The sequence below is a fragment of the Erithacus rubecula genome (assembly GCF_903797595.1).
Source record: "Erithacus rubecula genome assembly, chromosome: 2".
Lineage (NCBI taxonomy): Eukaryota > Metazoa > Chordata > Aves > Passeriformes > Muscicapidae > Erithacus > Erithacus rubecula.
Genome location: NC_136685.1, coordinates 93,293,562 through 93,314,994, shown reverse-complemented (window position 1 = coordinate 93,314,994; position 21,433 = coordinate 93,293,562). Strand labels below are relative to the sequence as shown.

General features: G+C 47.5%; 2 protein-coding genes across 2 annotated transcripts; one reads left to right on the top strand and one right to left on the bottom strand.

Annotated features, from left to right (window-relative positions):
- The first annotated feature begins 1,447 nt into the window (after window positions 1–1,447).
- Window positions 1,448–6,785, top strand: SDE2 (SDE2 telomere maintenance homolog). The gene is made up of 7 exons (XM_079297550.1): window positions 1,448–1,655; window positions 2,421–2,538; window positions 3,029–3,140; window positions 3,314–3,483; window positions 4,107–4,218; window positions 4,771–5,167; window positions 6,496–6,785. Exons 1-7 carry the CDS (start codon window positions 1,530–1,532, stop codon window positions 6,712–6,714), a joined length of 1,254 nt encoding a protein of 417 aa, XP_079153676.1. The 5' UTR covers window positions 1,448–1,529; the 3' UTR covers window positions 6,715–6,785.
- A 6,148-nt stretch (window positions 6,786–12,933) lies between these two features.
- On the bottom strand, window positions 12,934–21,174 carry LOC306797910 (left-right determination factor 2-like). The gene is made up of 6 exons (XM_079297578.1): window positions 21,131–21,174; window positions 20,761–21,024; window positions 16,414–16,921; window positions 15,367–15,613; window positions 14,365–14,604; window positions 12,934–14,091 (listed from the first exon to the last, which is right to left on the bottom strand). The coding sequence occupies exons 3-6, from the start codon at window positions 16,676–16,678 to the stop codon at window positions 13,752–13,754; spliced, it is 1,092 nt and encodes a 363-aa protein (XP_079153704.1). The 5' UTR covers window positions 16,679–16,921; window positions 20,761–21,024; window positions 21,131–21,174; the 3' UTR covers window positions 12,934–13,751.
- Between the last annotated feature and the right edge of the window lie 259 nt (window positions 21,175–21,433).

Here is a 21,433-nt window from a genome sequence, read left to right as displayed (position 1 = left end):
GTGCCAGGTGCCACACCAGCAGGGAAGCCCCCAGCTCCGGTGGGGATATACCTGGAGTGGGCAGATGACACCATGAGCAACAGTCCTTGCCCATGCTGCTATTAAACAAAAAGGCACTGCAGGTAACACTGTTATTTGGAGATCAGGTGTATCACCCTGCAGGTCTCAGGGCAGTCCAACCACACCTTTGCTAGTGCTTGAAACAATTCCCACCAGAGACCTGCCTTCAAATATCCTCTGTCTGGATGGTCATATAGATTTGGAACCACCAAAGAATGCAGAATGACCATCATACCTCTATATACATATTTTCCTGGATAAGTAGAAGGGTGATTTTTTTCCCCCAACCAATTCTTCATTCTCCTGCTTACAGGTAGCTGCCACACGTAATGAAGAGCTGATTGTGGACTCCTGTTCCAGATCAACTTTCACTCTGATTTAAATACATTTATGTGACGTGTAATTGAATCATAGAATCATGTAAAGGCTTGAGGTCGCTCAGAACCCCATCCAGTATGTCCTTGAACACTTTCAGGGATGGGGCATCCACAGCTTCTCTGGGCAACCTGTGCCTCACCACTCAGTGTAAAGAACTCCTTCCTAACATGTAATCTAAATCTCTGCTCTGTTAGTTTAAAACAAATCTCCCTTGTCCTATCACTGTCTCTCTGCCTCTTTTCTATAAGCCTCTTTAAGTACTGGAAGGCTGCAAGGAGGCCTCCCAGAGCCTGCTCCTCTCCAGGCTGAGCTACCCCAGCTGTGTCAGCCTGTATAACTCCAGCTGCACCGAGCACCTTCCCGGCCTCCTCTGGATCCGCTCCAACACAATGCCTTTCTTGTGCTGAGGATGGGCGGGCTCGGCCCTCCAGGTGGGCTGTGCTGAGGGGAAAGGGGGGAATCGCCTCCCCTGGCCTGCCAGCTGTCCTTCTGATGCGCCCCGGGATGCGTTCGGGTTTCTGGGCTGGAAGCACACACTGCTGGCTCGTGTCCAGCCTTTCACCCACCACGACCCCCAATCTTCTCCGCAGGGCAGCTCCCAATGAATTTATCTCCCAGTGCGTCCTCATGTCTGGGATCGCACGCAGATACCAGAGCTCCGGGCCTGCTCCCACCCCTATGTAAAACCGCGTGTGGGAATAAACAAGGCGAAGAATCCACAGCGACGGATTCCATCGCCCCGCAAACCCTCTCGTGAAACCCGCGCCGCGTTTGGCCGGACAAGGCAGCGCTGCCCATCTCCACCGCCCTCCCTGCGCTTCCCGGGCTCCTCCTTCCCTGAGGGGGCGCGAGCGCTCCCCTTCCCTCCGCTCCGCCCTTGCCGGGCTCCGGGAAGGCTGCACACCCTGGCGGGCGGATTGGAGCGGCAGGGCTCCGCGGATCCGCCTTTAACCCCTCACACAAGCAGCCCCGAGCGATACAACGAGATAAAGCGAGCTAAAAGCAGGCGGCGAGGCGCCGGGCGGGGCTGAGGGGTGTGCGCGCGGCCCCGCCGCCCCGCCCCTTCCGCGTCAGGTGACGGCGCCGGAGCGATGGCGGCGCTGCGGCCGGAGCCGCTGTGGCTGCGGGACCCGCTGGGGCCGCGGGCGCGGCCGCTGCCGCTGCCCCCCGGGGGCGGCTCCGTGCTCTGCCTCCGCCGCGACCGCGCCCGGGAGCTGGTGAGTGCCGGGCGGGCGGAGGCGGGTGCGGGGCCCTCCGGCCGCGGGAGGAGCTGCGCGGGCCGCCCGCTGCTCGGGCCCGGCCGCCGTGAGGACGGGCAGGCTCCTGAGCAGGAGGGCTTGCTCTAAGAGAGCCCTGTAGCTTATTATCTACATCAGATGTATAGAGTGTGTTTGTATGTATATATATATATATACACATATATATTTACGTACACACTGTGGTGGGTTGACCCTGGCAGGAATCCAGGCGCACCCCAAAGCCGCTCTGTCCCTCCAGGGGAGAGAAAATGTGATAAAAGGGGTCAAATGTCGAGATAAGAGCAGGGGGATCACGGGCAAAACAGACTCGACTTGGGGAAATCAACTTAATTTATTACTAGTCAAAATCAGGATAAGATGATGAGAGGTAAAAGAAATCATAACAGCTCCTTCCCTCTGTGTTTCCCGAGCTCTATCTCCTTCCCACCAGTGGAACTGGAGGACAGGGAATGAAGGTTATGGACAGGTTTCATCACAGATTGTTTCTGAATTTTCCCCGTAGTACAGCTTTTTGCCGTTCATGTTTACAAGCTGATTTAGACTGTGTTCAATCCTTTGGTAACCAGGAATTATAACAAGCACCGTTAGAAAATGTTCATGCTTTTCAGATTGTCTGATTTTTTTTGCCTCCCCTCTGGAAGGAAAGAAACACAACTGCTTAATTATTTTCTTTTGTCAGAATGTTTCACTGATTGATCTGACTCAATTTTGCTGTGTTTTTAGAATATCCCAGAAGAAAGCTTGTATGTGAAGTGTAATGGGCGACTGGCCAGCGATGAAGATGAGTTGCAGAGTGGAGTCATTTATAGCCTGGAGCCAAGACTTTGTGGTGGAAAAGGAGGTTTGTTGTTTATTCTGCTTGCTGGTGATTAGATTCTTAGGTAAAAAAAACTTCTGCTGTGTTGTAGTCTGTACTAATAGCAGGAGTCCTCAGATGCTGGCAGATCTCTTGTTGTGTGTATGACTGATGCAATCTCTGAGCTGAAACCAAAGTTTGTGCAAAGCTGAGGATTGACCAGGGAAGCTGAAGTCCAGATCTTCCTCACATCCATTTTCAGCTCATCATTAATAGTAGAAGTCTGTAACATGCACCAAAGTGACTTCAGAGTTGAAATTGTGTTGAAAAGGACCTGTCATCTTAAGTTTCATTCAGTGGTCACTTAGGACAAATATTTCAGGTACAAATAGTCTGTGATTTGGGTATGTTAGTGACCTAATTGACTTTATCTTCTACTTTCAAAAAAACCAAAACATAAATGCCAAGCCAGTCTGCTTATGTGGATGAGATGTTTCAGTTCAGCTGGTTCCTGATGCCTTTTTTCCTTTGGAAGGCTTTGGGTCGATGCTGCGAGCCCTCGGCGCTCAGATTGAGAAGACAACGAACAGAGAGGCCTGCCGAGATCTCAGCGGGCGGAGGCTGCGGGATGTCAATCACGAGAAAGCGTGAGCCCTGCGCCTGCCTTGCAGACGAACCTGCTCTCTGTGCCAGCCTCTGCTCCCTCAGCAGTTCTGCTGGCTGCTCTTGTCTTTTCCCGCTGTCTGCCGCGCCAGCAGGCGGTGGAAGCACAGCAGGGAGCTGATGCTGGTTTGGTGTGTGTGTGTGTGTGTGTGTGCAGGATGGCCGAGTGGGTGAAGAAGCAGGCGGAGCGGGAGGCGGAGAAGGAGCAGCGGCGGCTGGAGCGGCTGCAGCGGAAGCTGGCGGAGCCGCGGCACAGCTTCACCGACCCCGAGTACGAGCGGCAGTACCGCGAGATGGCCGAGCGCCAGGAGGAGGCGCTGCGCATCGGTACTGCCCCGCCCTGCTCTGCCCGCGGCCTCTCTGGCCTCGCCCCAGCAGCAGCAGCAGCATAAAAGAATCGGTTTCTTTCCATAGAATCTTGAATTTCAGTTAATTTGCTTGATTTGTTTTTCCTCTTTGTTCGCGGTGTCTGAGTTGCGTTGAACGGCGTCGATGCAAGTGATGCTTCACCTTGCTTTGCTAGGTCACCTTGTAATAAGAGCCAGATTCTGTGAAGGTGGTGTTGCTAGCTGAGCTGTAAGAATTACACAGCGAAACTATAAAAACTAGACATTGGATCCAGCTGCAGAATACCTTGTTTCACTTCCTGGTTTTTGTAGTTACTTTATTTATCCCCACATTGTTGTCTTCCTGTCAGCTAGATAGTGAAACTTGAGGCTGAATGGGATGAAGAACCTGATAGTTCAGTTCAGGAATCCAATTTTAATTGACTTTGTGCCTTAGTAAATCCACGTAGGAAAGCTTTTTCTGCTACTCAGTTTATGTTCAAGCTTTGAGTCTCTATCTTCCCATTAGTGTTTTAAATTGCATCTGAAGTGTAAAGATAAGTAGTATTTACAACATACATGAATTGTGTCCTGATGAAATTAATTTTCAAATTTATTTTGAAGGCTTGCAGGTTATTGCCAGCAAAGCAGCGTTGTCAGAAAGTGGCAAGAGTCGGAAGCGCCAGGGTGAGCCTGGGAAGAGTGAAACAAAATCTGAAAAAAGAAAATGCCCTTGGTAAGAGTTATACCTTGTTTTTATACTCCAGTCTTAACACTTAAAAAGGATGAAAGGTTAGATACATACAAGTAAGCAGAGTCTAGTCTGAGATGTAGACTTTAGTAGAAATAAGAAAACTGAACTGATTAAATCAAAGAACTGAAAGTAAACATTTCTGCATTTATATAATTCTGTCCCAGATGGAGCAGAAAAACACTTTATTCCCCCATCCCTTCTAAATGATTATATTCTACTACTTCTTATTGTGCTTTTCTTCATAAATGAACTATATTTACAATGAACTAAAGATTATTTTTCTCCCCTGGCATCTTTCAGCTAATTTAACATGAAAGAGAAGTCTAAGATTCCAGTCATTTCTGTACTGGGAATGCTGTAATACCTGTTTTGGGCATTTCTAGGTGCTTTTCAGTATCAACAGCTGTTCCATTAACTAAACTAATCTAAATAGCTGTTTGAGTAGCTCCTTATATCTCTCTGAAGTGGGTTTTGGGAAAAGAAATGTGGCAATTAAAAAAAAAATTGTTAAAAAAAACCTGTTCTCTGTGCCAGGCCAGGAACGGATGAGGCCACAGGCTCAGGCTGTGAGGATGACAATAAGGATGACTCCCCTTGTACATCTGACAGAAGTTATCCATCAAGCAGCAGTGCTAATGGAAGTGTTGGGAATTCAGATGAATGTTCAAGCAGCTCTGTGGCTTCATCAGAGGACAGTCCATCTACCAGTGCAAGTGAGAAACCACTGGAGCAGCCAGATGGTCCTGGAAGAGATCTGCAGGGAGAGGTGTGCACAGGTGGGCAGGCTGAAATTCTGTCTGAAGAAAACAGCAAAATGACAGAGCCCTCAAAGGAAGAGGCCCAAAGAAAGAATGGGGTGACTCAAGCTCAGAAAGAAGAGCAAGAACATGTTCCTGCTAAGGCACAGGAAACAAGCCAGTCACAGAGCACAGTAAGTATGAAGCAGTACAAAATATGGTGAAGAAGCAAACAAGCTTCAGCAGTGTAGCTTTTCCCACTGGATTGATGAAAGCCCAAGTGATCCTTGGTAGCAAAAGATGCCAACCCTTCTGCTTTATGGGTCCTTGCATACTGTTAAAGATTTTTGGGGGTAATGAATCTGGGCTTACTCCAGCAAGAAAATAAAGTGTAGCTCTTTTTTTCAGGCTAGGGAGTTACTGGAATTTTTTGCCTTTTTTCACCATGGGTGGAAAGTCTGCCACTGGCAACAACTGAACTGTGATGTGTGAAAGTTTATTGCAGTTCAATGGGGAAAAGACCAAGGATATAATCTGATCAATTAGAGCTTTGTCATCTACTGTACTATTTGAGCTGGCAAGTTTTGAACAGGATGTTTACCATTTTTCACTGTTTACTTTTTGCTCAGTATTTGTGAGACTTTCTATTCCTAGAACAGGAAACTCCACCAATGCTGTGGCAGATTGTTATTGCAGGTGGAAATATTTTTATAGTAGTCCTTGATGATTTTTTTTTTTTTTTAAGTAGGGTGAGAATAATGAAGCAAGCAGGTGGGTTTTTGTGTGCTCAGCAGGACAAAGGTTCTGATTCTGCTGGCAAGAATTGTTTTTTGCTGAGTGATAAGGGGAGTGCTCTCATTCCCACTGCTGTTTTTGCTTAGATTTTGGTGTCCTATGTATAGAATGTTAGTAAATTCCAGCATTTTAATTATCCCATCTATTCCATGTTTTTTTGTGGACAAGACCCTGGGATTGGACTGGACTATCTGTAGAAGTCCTTTTTACCCTCAGTCAGTTTGCAAATATACCAATTTCCTTTGAAGACAAAATTTTAATCCAAGTTTTCTTTTAGTCCAGGATGAGATGTGAATTTCATAACTTGTTTTTGGGGGTTAATCTTACTAAAAGAGATGCTTTTTAATATATTTCTTTAATTTCAGTATAGCTGCATTAGAAATAACTTTTCATCCTCCTTCCTGCTCCTGCTGGAGGTATGTTGGTTGTATTCTGCATTAGGCTGAAAAGGGGCTGTCAGCTTTGCTGTGCCTCTGGAAGCTGAGGTTAAGCTGCTGAACTGCTGGGCAAGATGGTGAACTGGTGTTTTTCATTCCTTTTTCTTGGGAGTATTGAACTTTCCTGGGGATAATCATGGAATCTTCTGAGGTCTGAGGCACCCACAAGAGTTGAAGTCCAGCTCCTGGGCCTGCACAGGACAGCCCCAAGAATCATTCCTTGTGCCTGGGAGCATTGTCCAAATGCTTCTTGAACTCCTGTTTTTCTCTAATGTTTTTCTTTTTTTCAGGAGGTAGAACCTATAGACCTGCTGGCATTCAACTCTGCTGCTGAACTGGAAGCCCTGGGTTTGGAGAAGCTGAAGATGGGATTGATGTCTTTGGGACTGAAATGTGGAGGCACTTTAAAGGAAAGAGCAGCAAGGCTTTTTTCAGTGAGAGGTCTGTCTAGAGATCAGATCAAGCCATCCCTATTTGCAAAGCCCCCTAAAGGGAAAACTTCTGGTTAGATTTGGGAATATTTACCTTTTTTGCATGTGTATTTGATGTCATTAAATAAAAGCTCTTGGTGTCCTTTCAACTGAGTATCCCCAGCTTCTGAACTCACATCCACAAGCTTCATTAGCACCTCAAGGAGTTGTGGAAAGGATGGACAGGTGAGAAGGATATCATCATAGACACAGTGCTGTCTATGGGATCTATTCCACAGTGTATTGGAGGGAGAAACATTGAGGCTCTGCAAATCACACCTCATGGAGGTTGTGTCAGGACAAGTCACTCTGTGTGGAAAGGAAATGGGTGTGTTTACTGAATGTTTCATTAGGAAACTGGGATGGAGGGTGCTTGGGAGGTCATGTTGGCATATTGAAGTTTTGCTGGTGTAAATCCATCGGGTGGGGATGCTAGATGCTGGCAGTCCCTGCCTGGGTGGCAAACCAGCTCTCTAAAAGGCAGGGACAGCGTGGGACAAGAGAGCCTCCAGCTCTTTGAGCACACTCAAGCTCCTCTAGCATGGGAAGGGGAGTGTGGGGCAAAAGTGAATTGACCATGTTAATGGTGTGTTTTGGCAGCCACTCCTACCCAGGTTATTCCCCTCACTGCAGTTGCTCTCTTGCTTCAGTTGTACTGAAGCAACCACTTCCAAGCCTACCCTGTGTGTCATCTACTTGCCTTTAGTGTTATGGGCTCCTTGTTAAACCAAATCAGTTCCCTGATGTGGCTCTAACAAATTTGTGCCAGCACAACAAAAGCAGGATTACATAAAAGCACTGGTTGTGAAGAAGAACTAGGATATTTTAAACCACCAAACTCTGTTGACCACCTGTGTCTTCAGTAGTGCCAGAAATAAAAGAAATGCCCTACATCTATCTTAGAGTGCAGCAGCTGTACCTTGGGAGTCAACAGTTGAAAATAAAGAAAATAAAACCCGAAACTGTTGCAGTGTTATATGGGCTATTTCTGTAGGAGGGAATGGCCTCAGGATAGAGGTGATCTTTCTAGTCCAGGGCCAGAGGATGGTGCAGCTTGCAGCCTGAGTATTTATGTAGCTTTAGATTCTAAAGATGTTTCTGGTTGTATATGCACCAAAACCGTGAATATCTTCCCAGAGAAAAGGTTCATTCTCTCACAGAATCGCTTCCCCAAAAAGCAAATGGTGTGACTTAGAGAAATCACACTTCTGAAGTGTCATTTAAAATGCTTATATTTCAAACACCTAAGCACTGCCTCGTGTTCACTGACATTTCAGAGTTACTGACTGAAAAAGTAATGAGTGAAAACACTGGCACAAGCCTGAGGGAGGACTTGTGCCCTTATTTCATACGGGTCCATCTCTTCCCTGGAAAGAAAGATGAGTACATCTAATACACAAAGCAGCAGGAAAGGAACTGGTGGAGGTTTAGAAATATCACCACCGGCAGACACAACAAAAGCTGCCGGCCCTCAACCAAAAGGCTCCGTCCCATTGTCCTCACCTGCACGCTCCTAATAAACAAGTTCCTCAAAAGCCGCTCAGGTAAACACCCGTTTCGCTGGATGCTGCTGGACTCGCTTCCATGGGTTTGCCGGTGCTGCCGATGCTGCTGCCGCTGCTGTAGGTGGCACTGGGCTGACACGGAGCATGTGTCCGCTGCCAGCAGCGCTGACACAGCCTCGCCCTCAGCACGGGGGTCCCGCGGGCGCTGCCGAGGAGCAGGGACATGGGGTCACCTTTGCACCCTTCTGCCTGTTCCTGAAGGTCACCATCAACCCCTCTGACCCCCCCGCCACTTATTCTTAGCCAACGTTTTGCTTTCCGGAAATTGTTACCCTTTGAAAGGTTTGTTTGTAGCAATGCCTATTCTCGGGAAGGTGCTGTTTTTAAATCCTAAATCTCTCTCCGAGACATTCAACTGGAAATGGTAACGCCTGCACCCCTGTAAGCATCACCACCTCAGCTGACTTGGTTTAGGTTACTGCTGAGCAATTAGGGTGGATTTGCAGATTAACATGCCTAATGACACCTGAAGGGAGGGAAGTGACAATTCCGAGCTCACCTAGCTGTAGAGGAGGGGCTGGACAGGCAGCACTGCTTTCCAGCTCTGCTCGAGGCTGGGTTAATCCAGGGTAGTTAGTCTGGGTTTAGAGCCAGCAGCTGTGCATGCTTGGAAAGTGTCCCAGCGGCCTGAATGCACGAGCTGCCTGTCCTGCTTCTCCCTGCTGCCTCTAACCAGGCACAAGGAACCAGGAATTTGCACAAAACTCGCAGGCAGAAAGGAAGGAGGAGCTCTTGAAAGACCTGTCTGGGCTGTATGGAAAGGAATGTTTATAAGGAGGCAGCCAGCTTGTGAAACATCTGCTGGGAATAGCACACACCTCACTGAAAACACAAACAGGCTGCCCAGGGAGGTGATTGAATCACCATCCCTGCAGGTACCTGTGGGCCATGGTTTGGTGGTGGGCTTGGCAGTGCTGGGTTAATGGCTGGACTTGATGATCTTGGAGGTTTTTTCCAACCCAAACCATTCTCTGAGGTCTGGTGGTTATAGATGGCAATATATGGCCAGTGAGATGCTGTACCCCACATCCAGTAAGAACCTGGCACCTCCCAAGGGTGACAGGGCTACTGACCACTGGCAGGAAGCATAGGGAAGTATGATCATGAACTGATTGAAATTCATTTTCAACAAAGAGAAAACAGACTTTCAGAGGGATACAGGCACTCCAGGCAGGCTTTCAAAGAGGCAGGTTTGCCATAACTGAGAAAATCAGAAATAAAAATGTAAACAGGAAAACCATAAATAAACTTTAGGAGAAACCATAAATAAACTTTAGGAGAAATAAATAAACTTAGGAGAAACTTTAAAACAAAATTAATAAATAGCTTAGGAAAAAAAAAAGCCCAAACAAACAAAAACCCACTCTGATTTAACAGTTATTAAATAATAAAAAAAAAAAATGCTGAGAGCTGTGGATTGTTGATATGACTTTCCAGTGCACAGTATCTCCAGAGAATTTATTATTTCCTGCCATGGTTAAAAACTCTTTCTTGGCCATCCTGCACCTGCTGTTTTTACCACAGGAAACCAAGGCACCCCAGCAGCTCTGGAGTGCCCAAGCATCTCCAGAGCACAGGCCAGAGGCAGCAGTCACAATCAGCTTTTTATTCTGTTTTATTCTGGAATGTGCTGATGCTGTTCACCCTGCTCTCCTACACCTGCTCCTGGAGTGGACAGAGGAGCCCAAGTCCTGTAAAAACATCAAAGTCCTGCAGGATCTCTGTCATACTCCCTTTTACTCCTGTCACCTCCCCACCCCGTTTGCCCTGGGTTCCTCTTTCCCAGACTCCAGCTGTTGCCAGCCAAAGGCAGAGGAGTTCCCTGATTATCACCTTTGCTGGGATGTGGATTGGGCATCTGACTTTCCATTTACACAGGCAATTAGAAGGCTGCCCTGAAAGGCAAAGTGTCAGACACCCTTGGTAGGAGTCTGTGAAGTGCAAAAGGGAAAAAACAAGAGAGGGAGAGGAAATAAGGCCTCACCAGATGAGAAAAGCCACATCTTCTCACAGATTTTGAAAGAAAATGGGAAATAGCCTTGGTTTAAATGAAACCATGGAAAAATCACACAGGGCAATGCAGTCCAGCTAGCACTGGCTTTAATGTGGCTTGAAACTTTTGTTCTCTTCCCTAGAATGGAGATAATGGGCACAAATAATGGAGAGAGAAAGTGCTGCTGGTACACTGGGCCTCTCTTAAGGAAAGCTTTCCTGAGACTGATAGGACCAGCTCCAGACCGCATGTCCAGCTCCATTAGCTACTGCAGGCCCTTGAAGGTCACCCTGTGAGCAGTGCCCAGCCAGAGCTCACACTCTTGATAAGCTCAAGCCTCTGATAAGATTTAGCTCAGGTGCTGCCACGCGAACACTCACAAGAACCTAAGCTGGAGTGTGGGACTAACAGGGCTGTTGAAGTCCTCCACTTGAAGAATACACACACCTCCAGCTCCTGGAGGAGCACCTGGGTGCTCTGTGCTTTCATTGCAGAAGGATACTTGATGGTTTAACATTGGTTTTGCCTTAAAACACCTTTCCATATTTTAAAATAGTTTCCAGCTATATGTGGTTCATTACACCCCTGAACTGCTCTTCTTTTTTATTTTATTACAGCACAGCATCAATGACAGTGTTGAGCCACGCTGCTGCCAGGTATGAGAGATGTTTTGCCTTTCCTCAGAGACTGTGGTGCTGCTCAGATGGAAAGGAGAACATGACAGCTTGGCAGAATCGTGTGCATTACAAGCTGTACCCATGCAAGTAGCACACAGAAGGTGTCACAGCAAATGCAGCCTGGATTGAAGATGACAGGCTGGGAGATAATTACCTGTAGCATGGGCTGATGTATGAAAAAGCCCCCAGGTGTGGCAGTATTTCATCCACAGCCTTCTGCCCAGCAGTTTGCAGTTTAGAAGTCTCTGGAGCCTTCTCCACATCAATGTTGCCTCCAAGTCAGCAACATTTTCATTGCAAAGCCAGCTGGAATTTAGCGGAGTAGTGTCCTGTCTCCCCAAAACTGGGGAGGTTCAATCCAAATGTAAGCTCAAAACCAGCCCCAGCAGAGATGCTGTGACATCTGTACAGCTGCCCTAGCAGTAATTGCAAGTGTCCATGCAGGCAGCAGGGCAGGCAGGGCTTTATAGCTCACAGATTTGCACCCTGCAACACCCACAGTTCTCCCCACAGTAACACCAGCTCTCCTCAGCCACCGCCTCCCCTCCCCGCCCTCCAGGTGTCACACACACGCACACAGACCCACCGCTCTCTTCTGGGTACCTCCTGTGCACAGGACACCCGAGCAAAGCAGCCGGACTCAGGGCAAGGGGCGCGGACACGGGATCCTGGAGGAGGGGAAGAGCCTCGCCCACCCCGCTGCTCCGGTGATGCTCTGCTCCCCATTTCCCACAACAACCTGCCCTGCACTGCATGGAATTTCTCCTGGGATGGAGGATGAATGATGTCTGAAGCCCAGACATGCTGGAGGTTGGGGTGAAGCCAGGGTTAATGCTCTTCATTCTCAGGCAGCAAGCTGCTTGAATAATTTCTTCCCAGGCTCAGTGTGCGGCTAGATGATGGGCTTTGTTCTTGGCGGTGATAGCTGAGCTCCTGGCCTTCAGGCTATGCCCTGCCCCGAGCTGGGTGGAGAGGACCTGGGGCTGAATGCCAATGCCATTAAGATAGATTCTACATAGTCATGAGAAGAGAACGGCCAGAGATCATTCCGGCTCATCCAATTCTGACTCCAGCGACTCGTGGTGCTGCAGCCCAGCGCTGGTGAATGGTGAGTCTGTGCTTTTTGCCTTTTTTCCTCCCCTTGAAGCTCTTTTGCCGCAGGTGTTTACACAAGTGAGAGGTGCCAGCCTACCCATGAAGTGATGGTAGAGATGCCTGGGTGACATCAGACTTGGGGTCCTGCAGAGCAGCAGGAACACTCACACCTTCCTGATGGATGACACACAGCTGATGCAAACAGGTCCCTCTTTTCCCCTGGTCCATGGTCACCCTGTCTAGTCAGACAAACACATTTCAGAGTCCTTGCACCAGCAGCAAGTTCAGCCAGAGCCTCAGGGATCACATCCCACCATCCCAGAGAGATGGTCAGCAGCAAATGCTTCATCCCCAGGGCCACTGCCATCTCAGTGGATTATAAACCGAGGAGCTTGACACGAAGGTGGAAATCATCAGCATGGTGACATCCTGGCCAGCAGCTCAGAACAGTTCACAGAGGGATTAAACCACATTATCATAGCGTTTCTCCAGGGTATGTGTTGGCCAGATGCCCAACAGGAAGGGTCAGGTTCTCTGGGCAGGAAGGGGATGGGAGGCAGCTCATCCCTCCCCGCACTACAGCTCCAGCTGAGCCCTGCAGGTTCTGCCGCCGCTGCGGCTCAGAGGAGAGCATCACCTCCTGCTGGCAGACAGACTCCAGCTTTTCTCTTTAAGAAAGCGTTGGCTTAACCTCTGCAGCAGCTCAGGATGAAGCGCTGGCAGTATAAGCTCTGCTCTGCCTGCTGATTCAGCCCAGTCCCTGGGGGAGCAGATGAGCTTCCCCAGAAGAAGGTGGGGTCACACAGGTAGCTGAGAAACTGCTGCTATAAACATTTATAGGAGCTGGGCACTGGATACTCACACAAGTATGACAGATCTTTCCCCCTCCACTTTTAGATCTAAGAACAAATATAAGCAAACACATGGCAACTTTAAAACTTGTATTTTATGTTTTTCTTTATTTTGAAAGCACACACAACTTGAAAAATATCCCTAAATTGAAACAACTGTAATACAGAATCAGAAAAACAAACTATTATCCATGCAAGCAAATCTAAGTCCTAATGTTCTGGTTGGTTCCAGGACTCTTAAATTCTGCCTAAAACTGGGTTAAGCCCATGGTGCAGGGGCCAAAAATATAATCCTTTGAGTTTCAGATAATATTTTATGTACATGTAGATATGTATATGTACATGCAATACATATGCACATAAATATGTTCCCTTGAGCTCTAGGCAATATTTTATGTACATATATATATATATATATATGTATGTAATCAATATGTAAATATCCAGTATATAGACAAAACACACATTTATTCCTACACTCTGTACATGTGTGAATATGTGTCTGTGTACAGATTATATACATGTAAGTGCTTCTGCTCTCCAGCTCACCAAAAACACAGCTTGCACAGACAAGGACCAAACTCAGCAGCCTAAGAATGAAAAGCTGAGCCCACGCGTCTGTTCTTCAGCTGGTGATGGGCACTCTCCTTTTGCCTGGAGCTGTTTGCAAATCCTCCAGGGTGGGGCTGATATAAATTCAGTGACATTTAGCTGGCACCAAGGGGAGCACTAAGCTCCCTCACATATGTGAAATGCCTGCTGCTCTGAGCCCGGTGCCTCTAAGTGCACTCTCTCTGCAGGGCAGCAGGGACAGGAGCCCTTGCAGGCAGGAACACCCCCGGACCCGCATCCCTGGCCCCGGGGGCTGTGGGGGATGACCCAGGCCACCCCCTGGTCACACCAGCGCCGCGCCGTCCGTGCCGCAGCTGCACCTCTCCACGACCATGTTGGGGAACTCTGCCGCCTCAATCTCGGTGTGGTTGCCCCTCTTGGCGAGGTAGATGATGGGCAGCGCGGAGCTGCCGGCCACGGCGCAGGAGCGCTGCCCGGAGCCCGGGCGGCGGGGGGAGCGGGGTGGCTGCAGGCAGCTCCCGGAGCAGCGGTACGCCTGGAAGCCCGCCGGCTCCAGGATCCAGTGCTGCGCCCACGGCAGCTCGCGGAAGCTGATGTAGTGTTTCTGCCGGCAGCAGGTGGATTTGCCCATCGCTGCCTCCTCCCTGCAGTCCCCAGGGCTCCTGGACACCAAGGGAGAAACAAGAATGGGTGCTGTAGCTGGAAATTGGGAAGTGGGAGAAATCCTCCCTGCTGCTAATAGCACTCTGAGACATGATGCCTGGGCTGTGCCCAGGGTTTTTTGAGTATTGAGCAGTAGCTTTCTAGCTACTCCATTCACAGCTGGTAAACACTTGTGAGGGTAAGAGCTGCCTACCCTGGCTTTGCCCACCCTGGCTTTGCCCACCCCAACTATAATTCGGGGACAAAATTATAGATTTAGGTCTCATACATACCCATAGTCATCCAAGTTGAGAGTGTAAAGCACCAGCTCAGGCTTGCCTAGGGCTTTGTCCCTGGGGTCCTGCGAGGTGAAGCGCACGGCTCTGGCCATTTCCGAGGCATGGCTGCCCGCCCTCTCCCCTTCGATCCACACCTCCAGGAACATCGGCTCCCGCCTCCTGCTTCGCAGCCAGTAATGCACGGCCTGGGTCACATCAAAGCTCTTCCAGCCCGACTCACGGATAGGAACCAGCCTGTATGACAAGGGCTTGGCGTTAGAAAAGCCCATCAGATAAATCCCGGGCTTGCAGTGCTGTTATTGCAGCAGAATAATGTGCTACCTGCAGATGGTCACTTGTCTTGATTAGATGATCATTTTGCTCTGGGTGAGCACCCACAGCAGTTAACTGCCACCTCAAAAAGAAGCATGCAGATCTAAAACACACTGAAGGGCCAGAAAAAATCCTCTCTACATGCTCATACAAAAAAAAAAAAAAATAGCTGGTGCAGGATCCTGTGCAGCCTCAGTATTTGTGATGACAGCCTGGTGAGAACTAGGCTCCCACCTGCTCCTGTCTGAGTTGCATTAGGGCCATAACTTTCTAGTCTAGTCTAGTTCTGCCTGCAAGGGTTGCAAAACTTCCACAGATCTCACCATGACAGATTCAGATGCTTTCTGCTTAACTTGCTTGTTTAAACCAGCTAATGAAATGGCCAGTGTAAAGAATACCAGTAGCCAGTAACCCACTTGAGTTAGTGACAGAAACTGAACCAAGTGGGGGATTTTAGAGGGGAAGACGTAGCAGTACATAATTTTATAGATTATTTCAAAGAACCATCATATATTGCCATCTTAGCATAATACCTGCTCTTACAAGCTCATTCTGGGTTTAGAGGCCATATAACTTGATTGTACAGATGTAAACACCAGACTGAGCTGAGGCACAGCCACATGATACCCAAATGCAACCCAGAGGACCCAAACTCTGTAACTGCAGTTGAGGCCCCTTTTTTACCTGGAATCTATCAGGGAGGTCCTGTTGGTACCATCGTGCTGCCTCTGCACCCAGTACACGCTGACTCTGGCATTGGAGACAGGCCTGTGAGACTGCTTGGCAGGCAGGTTTGCTCTGTCCAGAGGCTTTTTGAAGAGTTTCAGTTCAGCCATTGTGACTTCACTGTTTTTAGGTATTCTGCCCTCCATGTCAAACATCAGCTTCTGGCGTGTGGTTGTGTCAGAGTAGAGGACTTCTCCTGTCATACCTGTGCAGTTGGGGACAAAAAAGATGGCCTGTCACTGCCATCCTGCTGCACACTCCTTCCATGCTCCCAGTCCCCTTGTGGCAGAGACAGCCACTAAACACACCTTTTCTAATGCATACTTGAATCAATGTCTTGCAAATGTCCTAATTATTCTCCTGTGTCTGAGTCTGCATAGCCTGGAAGAACTAAATCTGTGACATAATTTGACCCCAAATTGAGCACACCTCAAAAAGTGTGCAGCTATGCGCTAGTGCTGGGCCATGAAAGCAGGAAACTGCACCACTTGGAATTGAAAAGTATTTTCACTTGCTGCTCAGGGTGCTGTGTATGTCTTTTGAAAGCACAATAAGCTCTGAGTGCCCTTGTACTGCCACTATTATATCTGTATGGCTATTTTCCTCCTTGATAATATTTCCTGTAAAAAACAAATCTATACAGAAGAGATAAGTGAAACATCCTCCAAGAGGTGTGATTCCTATTAGATTTCACCCAAAACCTACATGGTCTGTACTTTTTTTTCCCCCACCTGCCCAAACTCTTCCCGGTGTACCAAGACTTCTATCATGCTCCAGCAGCTTGGAAGGACTGTGGAATCCCCTCTCCAGGTGCAAAGAGTGCTTGTTAATCTTTACCATGTTGTTTCATGCACCTCCTCTGCCCAGCTGAACTTTGGAGCCAAACCCGACCCTCATTCCCCTTCCCCTCAGGGGTTTGCCTCTGCCTGTCCTGGGACAGAGCCCTGGCAGATCCTGCTGGCAGCAGCAGGGTGCCTGGGATGCTCCCAGCAGCAGAAACATTACCTGTGTGTCCCGGGATCCCCCTGAGGATGCCAGCCAGGCTCGGCAGAGCTCGGCGCTTCACCCTCTGGCGCTTCAGCAGGGACATGTACTTGTTCTTGACGTGGTCTGGGATAACCAGATTCTCCAAGTCTCTCTTGTGAAGTTTAGGGACCTCGGACAGCCCCAGCTGCTTCAGCACCACCTCCTTGAGCGCTTCCTGGGTAAACGCTTGAACCGAGAGGACGAGGCAGAGCACGCAGAGCATCCAGGCACACCTCAGGTCCATCCTCCTCCGTCAGTGAAGCAGCTCCCTGCCCGGCTGAGGTGAAGAGGGGGATTTCTCTGGGGCTGCTCTCGGCAGAGATGAGCTGGCAGGCTGCCCGAGCTGGACGGAGGTCCCCGGTGCCGGGGTTTTATAGCCAGCCTCATCCCACTGGCACAACAAATTTCACAAGTGGGGATGAAGCAAAGGACTTAAAAGGATCACTGCCTTGTTGGTAGACACATGCCAGTTTAACACCTCCATCCACTGCAAAGTTAATACAAGAAGGCTTAAGGGGCTCCCACATTCCTTCACAAGAAAGAAATTTCCATTTTTTAAAATTCCCTGTAAATATTTGCCCAGAAGCCCCTGAGCAATCAGTGTCCCCTGTTCAGCCTTGCTAGGGAGGAAGCACAACTGCAGAATACATTGCTTTATGTGCTATGCCATATGATTCTTCATCAATCTTTACTACAGAGAACTTGCTACCTCAAACAGCCAATATCAATCAGGAGAAGATTTAGCTTTAGCTGGAAGTCCATTTTTAATGGCAAACATTGAAAAGTAATTTAAATCTTTGGGGTGGGGGGGATTAGGTTCCACTTTGATCTCTGAATATTTGTATCAAGTGTATGAATCAGGGCAGTGAATCACAGCAGTTGAATGATTTATGGCCTTTTATGCTGCTTCTGAATCACAGAAGGTGGAAGATGTACAGATGTGACATTTTAGAAAAACGTCCCATCACTCTTTATGGATTCCTGTGGGTTTCATAAGACTCATGCTTAGAAGAAGAATGCTTTATGTAAAGGCAGATCACTTCTTAGTGAACATGAGAAACCACTGCACCATTCCACATTCAGCATGGATTAAGAATATCAGTATCTTGGATGCTGTTAACAGCCATAATAGAGCACTGTCTCTGGAGAGTGAAGGTGATCTGAAGGCTGGGGTAAGGAGCTGGATGTTTACCTTGTAATACTTGAACTGGAAACTTACACCCTTTTCTTCCCTGGCCTTTGCTGGCATTAGATGTGGAAATCTATTTTTGGCACCAATCCCAGGAGAATTGAATTGAAGAAATAAAATGTGATTGATAAAAACATGAAGGACCATGGCACTTGGGCCAGATTCCCATCCTCTCCAGCAGCCACATACCTGAGCTTACATACAAATGTCTTCAGCATCAAAGGCCCTTTGGATTTTATATGCCTCTGTAAATGGTTTAAAATTGGTCCAGTTTCACCCAATACCTAGACTGAATAGTGTGCCCTGAGGACAGTCTGGCTGGAGGATGAGATGTAATGAACTTGTACAAAATCACCCCGCTGTGGCTCATCCCTCATTAAAACAAGTGTCAGCCGAGGGAGGCAGCCTGTTTTGTACTCAGAGGAAGGCAATAAAGCTGTCTGAAGAGCCCCACTCAACACTCCTGTTACTGCTCACTTTGTCTTTATAACCTTTTAAGAAACTTGTCTTCTTAAGCATGATAAAAACTTAGATGTTAAAAGGGCACCTTATTTAGCTCAATAGAGTTTTAAGACAAAAATGGAACAGACTACAAAGTAATAGCCTGTGCATGGCCCAAGGCAGTGCATTCTTTAATCCTGCACTTTGTGTAGCGTCTTTCTCCAGAGATGAATTTTAGACATGTATTTGTGTATTAATTCAAAATACATCCATTCCCAAGACACAAACAGCAGTGAAAAATATCCACTTCATTTGTTGGCTTCAAGTTCAGCTAATGTCACATATTCCCATGCTTCCAAATAAGAGGGAAGGTTTCTTTCTGAAATCTTTGTGACCCTTCAGCCCTTTGGGAAAGCTCTATACACCCAGCTCTTCCCTCAGGACTGTCTCTCCAGCCAAATGGCACATTGCTGATTCCCAGAGGCTGGGGCAAAAGAACTGCTCACACAATGAGCTGTGTCAGAGGCTTGGAAACCACCTGAGCAATGCTCAGATGGCTGATAAAGTTTTCTGCAGATGGGCTCTCTAAATGTTGGCCAGCTCAGTTCCAGCAGGGAATTTGTTAGGTTTATATGGTCACCTGGAGAAAACAGCAATCCATGGACTTTTAATGGTCTCTCTCTTATGTCGGAAGATATGATCCCATAATTATTCATCCATCCAATAAGTCTTTGCTCCAGAGACTGGTCCTACCCTGAGGTAAGTGTTCTTCAAAAGACCATGACAACATGAAATGAAAATGTCTGATTGCTCCAGCAGCACCCAGCTTTCCTGGATCCAGATGTGATTTCTCCTGTGACTGATGCCAAATCCACCAGGACTCTTCACTGTCCAATGTGTATTGGAAGGTGATTTATGGGCTTCACACCCAAAATATAATTATTGACCAAACATACTTGAAGCTCAGCTAAGAAGAAAACAGAAGATGTGTATTGCAGGCTTTTCACAGGAGAGTGATTATCTGGTCCAATTGGAGGATTTGCCATTCCCCTTTTGTCGTGCAAACAAGAAAAAGTCAGGAATTTTATAATAGTTCTTTCTGTGTAATGTGTGTTAGAACCTGCATGGCACTTTTGAAACTGTCAAACAGAGGATTCGAATAGGCTGCAAGAGGTGAAGTATGAGCAACTCCCAGTTTTAATAAAAGCCAGTACTTAGTGGAGAGAGAATCTCTATATTTAAGCTTTTAATTTTGTTACAAGTACTTCTGTAAGACATCTGCTAGGCACATCCATGCAATGATTTTTGATAAATAAATCCAGTGGGATCAAAGAGAAAGTGTGAAAGGCTTACTCTAATTATGTAGCTATTATCCTGGGAAACAAGAATGTTTGAAATGTATTTGCAGGGTCTGAATATTAAACTTTTGAGGATTTCAATTGCCATGGACATAACTCTTTTGTATTGCAGCTGGGCCCATATTAAAAAAAACATTGCTTGAGTGATGTGAAAGGCAACAATTTCTGTATGCTCCAAGAAGTGCCCATGTTTGTGCAACACATATGTCATACAGAGATGGGAACACAACTCTGTGTAGATTTTGTCTGTTTTTCCCTAAAGTCAGGGTCTTCTGAATCTAGGAGTGTAGAAGTAAAAATAGGAGTGGTTAAGATGCAGGTATAAATATGCTAGTTAAAAAAGAATTCATCTACAAGTTCTGTTTCATGTTCTTTCTCAGCCTCAAGAACATCAAGTTTTACACAGCTAATAAAACACTGCAGAAGAGGCTGGTCATGTTTAGGGGCTTCAAAACTGAAAGTAAACTGCAGGCTATGCATGAGAGCATGCCCCTCTCACACTACCCCATCAATGCACCCACCAGCCACCCAGCAGTGCTCCAAACTGAATATTGCCACCAGCAAACCCAGGCTGCACACCTTAAAGTGGGATTTCATAGGAATCTCTAGCTTATTTTTTGGCTGTCATAGCCTGTGCTGGTAGTGAGGCCTCTATTCCTCTGCAGGCACTGGCCCTGAGTCAACCAGGTCTGGACAGAAAGTGTGGAGCTTACCAAATCCTCAAGGTGTTCCATGTTGTCTTGAACACTTGTGGGGATGGGGTAGACACAACTTCTCTGGGCAGCCTGTTCCAGCACCTCACCATCCTCACAGTAAAGGATTTCCTCTCAGAATCTAAACTAAACCTCTCTCCTGTCACTTTGAAGCCATTCCCCCTTGTCCTGTCACTACATGCCCTTGTAAACTTCCCTCTCCAGCTCCCTTGTAAGCCCCCTTTAGGTACTGGAAAGTGCTCTAAGGTGTCTCCAGAGCCTTTCCCTTCTCTAGGCTGAACTGTCCCATCTCACTCAGCCTTCATAGGAGAGCATGAATAGCTGGGTCAGAATTCAAAGACAGAATAGAAGCACCCAGGACTTCTGTGGGCCAGTGCAGCTCCCTGGAGCTTGCTCCCCATGGCCTCAGTTGCCTCTGCAAGTATCTGGCATGGAAAAGTTTCCATAAGGTAAGGCATGATAACACAAGACATCTGGATGTCTCCCAGGGCTAGACTGAAAACAGCAGAGCCACTCAATAGAGTTGTGTTGATCTTTCTGCTGGTTGTGATTTGTTGCAAAAATTTGGCCTCGTTAATTTTTGTGCCAAAAGGCTTTGGGCTCAACCAAGTGTCACCTGATTTACCTGCCTCCCATGCATTCCCTTCCTCCTTCCAGTGGGTGTAAAGTCATGAAAGGAACAGTAGATCTGTGTTGTGAGTGCTGGCCAACTTGGCTCTGGAAAATAGATCTTCATGTCCCACCTCTCAGATGGATCGTGGTTGCTCTGAGTGCACAGATCTCATTCCAAAGATGCTGCAACCTCAGCCTCAGCCATTAATGTTCACTCTCCTGCTGGGGAACCAGTTTCAGATGCAGCTTTTGTGGTCCAAATAATCACCTGCTTGAGCTATACAGAAATTGCCCAGCTTGTTTAATCTGGGCAAGAACATGAGACTGTTTTTCCTCATCATAAGTACAGGCCAGACCGAACTGGCCATCTCCAATGGAAATACCTGAAAGATTACACCCTCTTGGGTTCTTCTCTTCTGGTGCTGTGTATCTCCAATTGCACTGACAGAACCACATCTTCCAGAGGCAGCTTCTGCTTTCACTCATGAGTTTGTTTTGGTCAGATGGCCAGGACAAAAGGCTGTCTGTCTGAGGAGGAGTGGATGAAATGTCCAAAGTTCCCCATGTCCTTGGTCAGCTGATGTCAGCTGGCTCTCTCACAGGGGTTTGTGTTGGCAGTGTTTGCAAAATGCCAGTGTTCTGGCAGAATGGAGATCTTCAAGATATTCTTTTTAAACAGAAAAGCA

Excerpts from the sequence above, each read along its gene's own strand:
- SDE2 (XM_079297550.1), top strand. The coding sequence starts at position 1,530 with ATGGCGGCGCTGCGGCCGGAGCCGCTGTGGCTGCGGGACCCGCTGGGG. Across the intron at positions 1,656-2,420 it reads GCGACCGCGCCCGGGAGCTG|AATATCCCAGAAGAAAGCTT; the intron begins GTGAGTGCCGGG and ends CTGTGTTTTTAG. Across the intron at positions 4,219-4,770 it reads GAAAAAAGAAAATGCCCTTG|GCCAGGAACGGATGAGGCCA; the intron begins GTAAGAGTTATA and ends TCTCTGTGCCAG.
- LOC306797910 (XM_079297578.1), bottom strand. The coding sequence starts at position 16,678 with ATGGACCTGAGGTGTGCCTGGATGCTCTGCGTGCTCTGCCTCGTCCTC. Across the intron at positions 15,614-16,413 it reads GGGGATCCCGGGACACACAG|GTATGACAGGAGAAGTCCTC; the intron begins GTAATGTTTCTG and ends CCAACTGCACAG. Across the intron at positions 14,605-15,366 it reads ACCTCCCTGATAGATTCCAG|GCTGGTTCCTATCCGTGAGT; the intron begins GTAAAAAAGGGG and ends CTTGTCATACAG.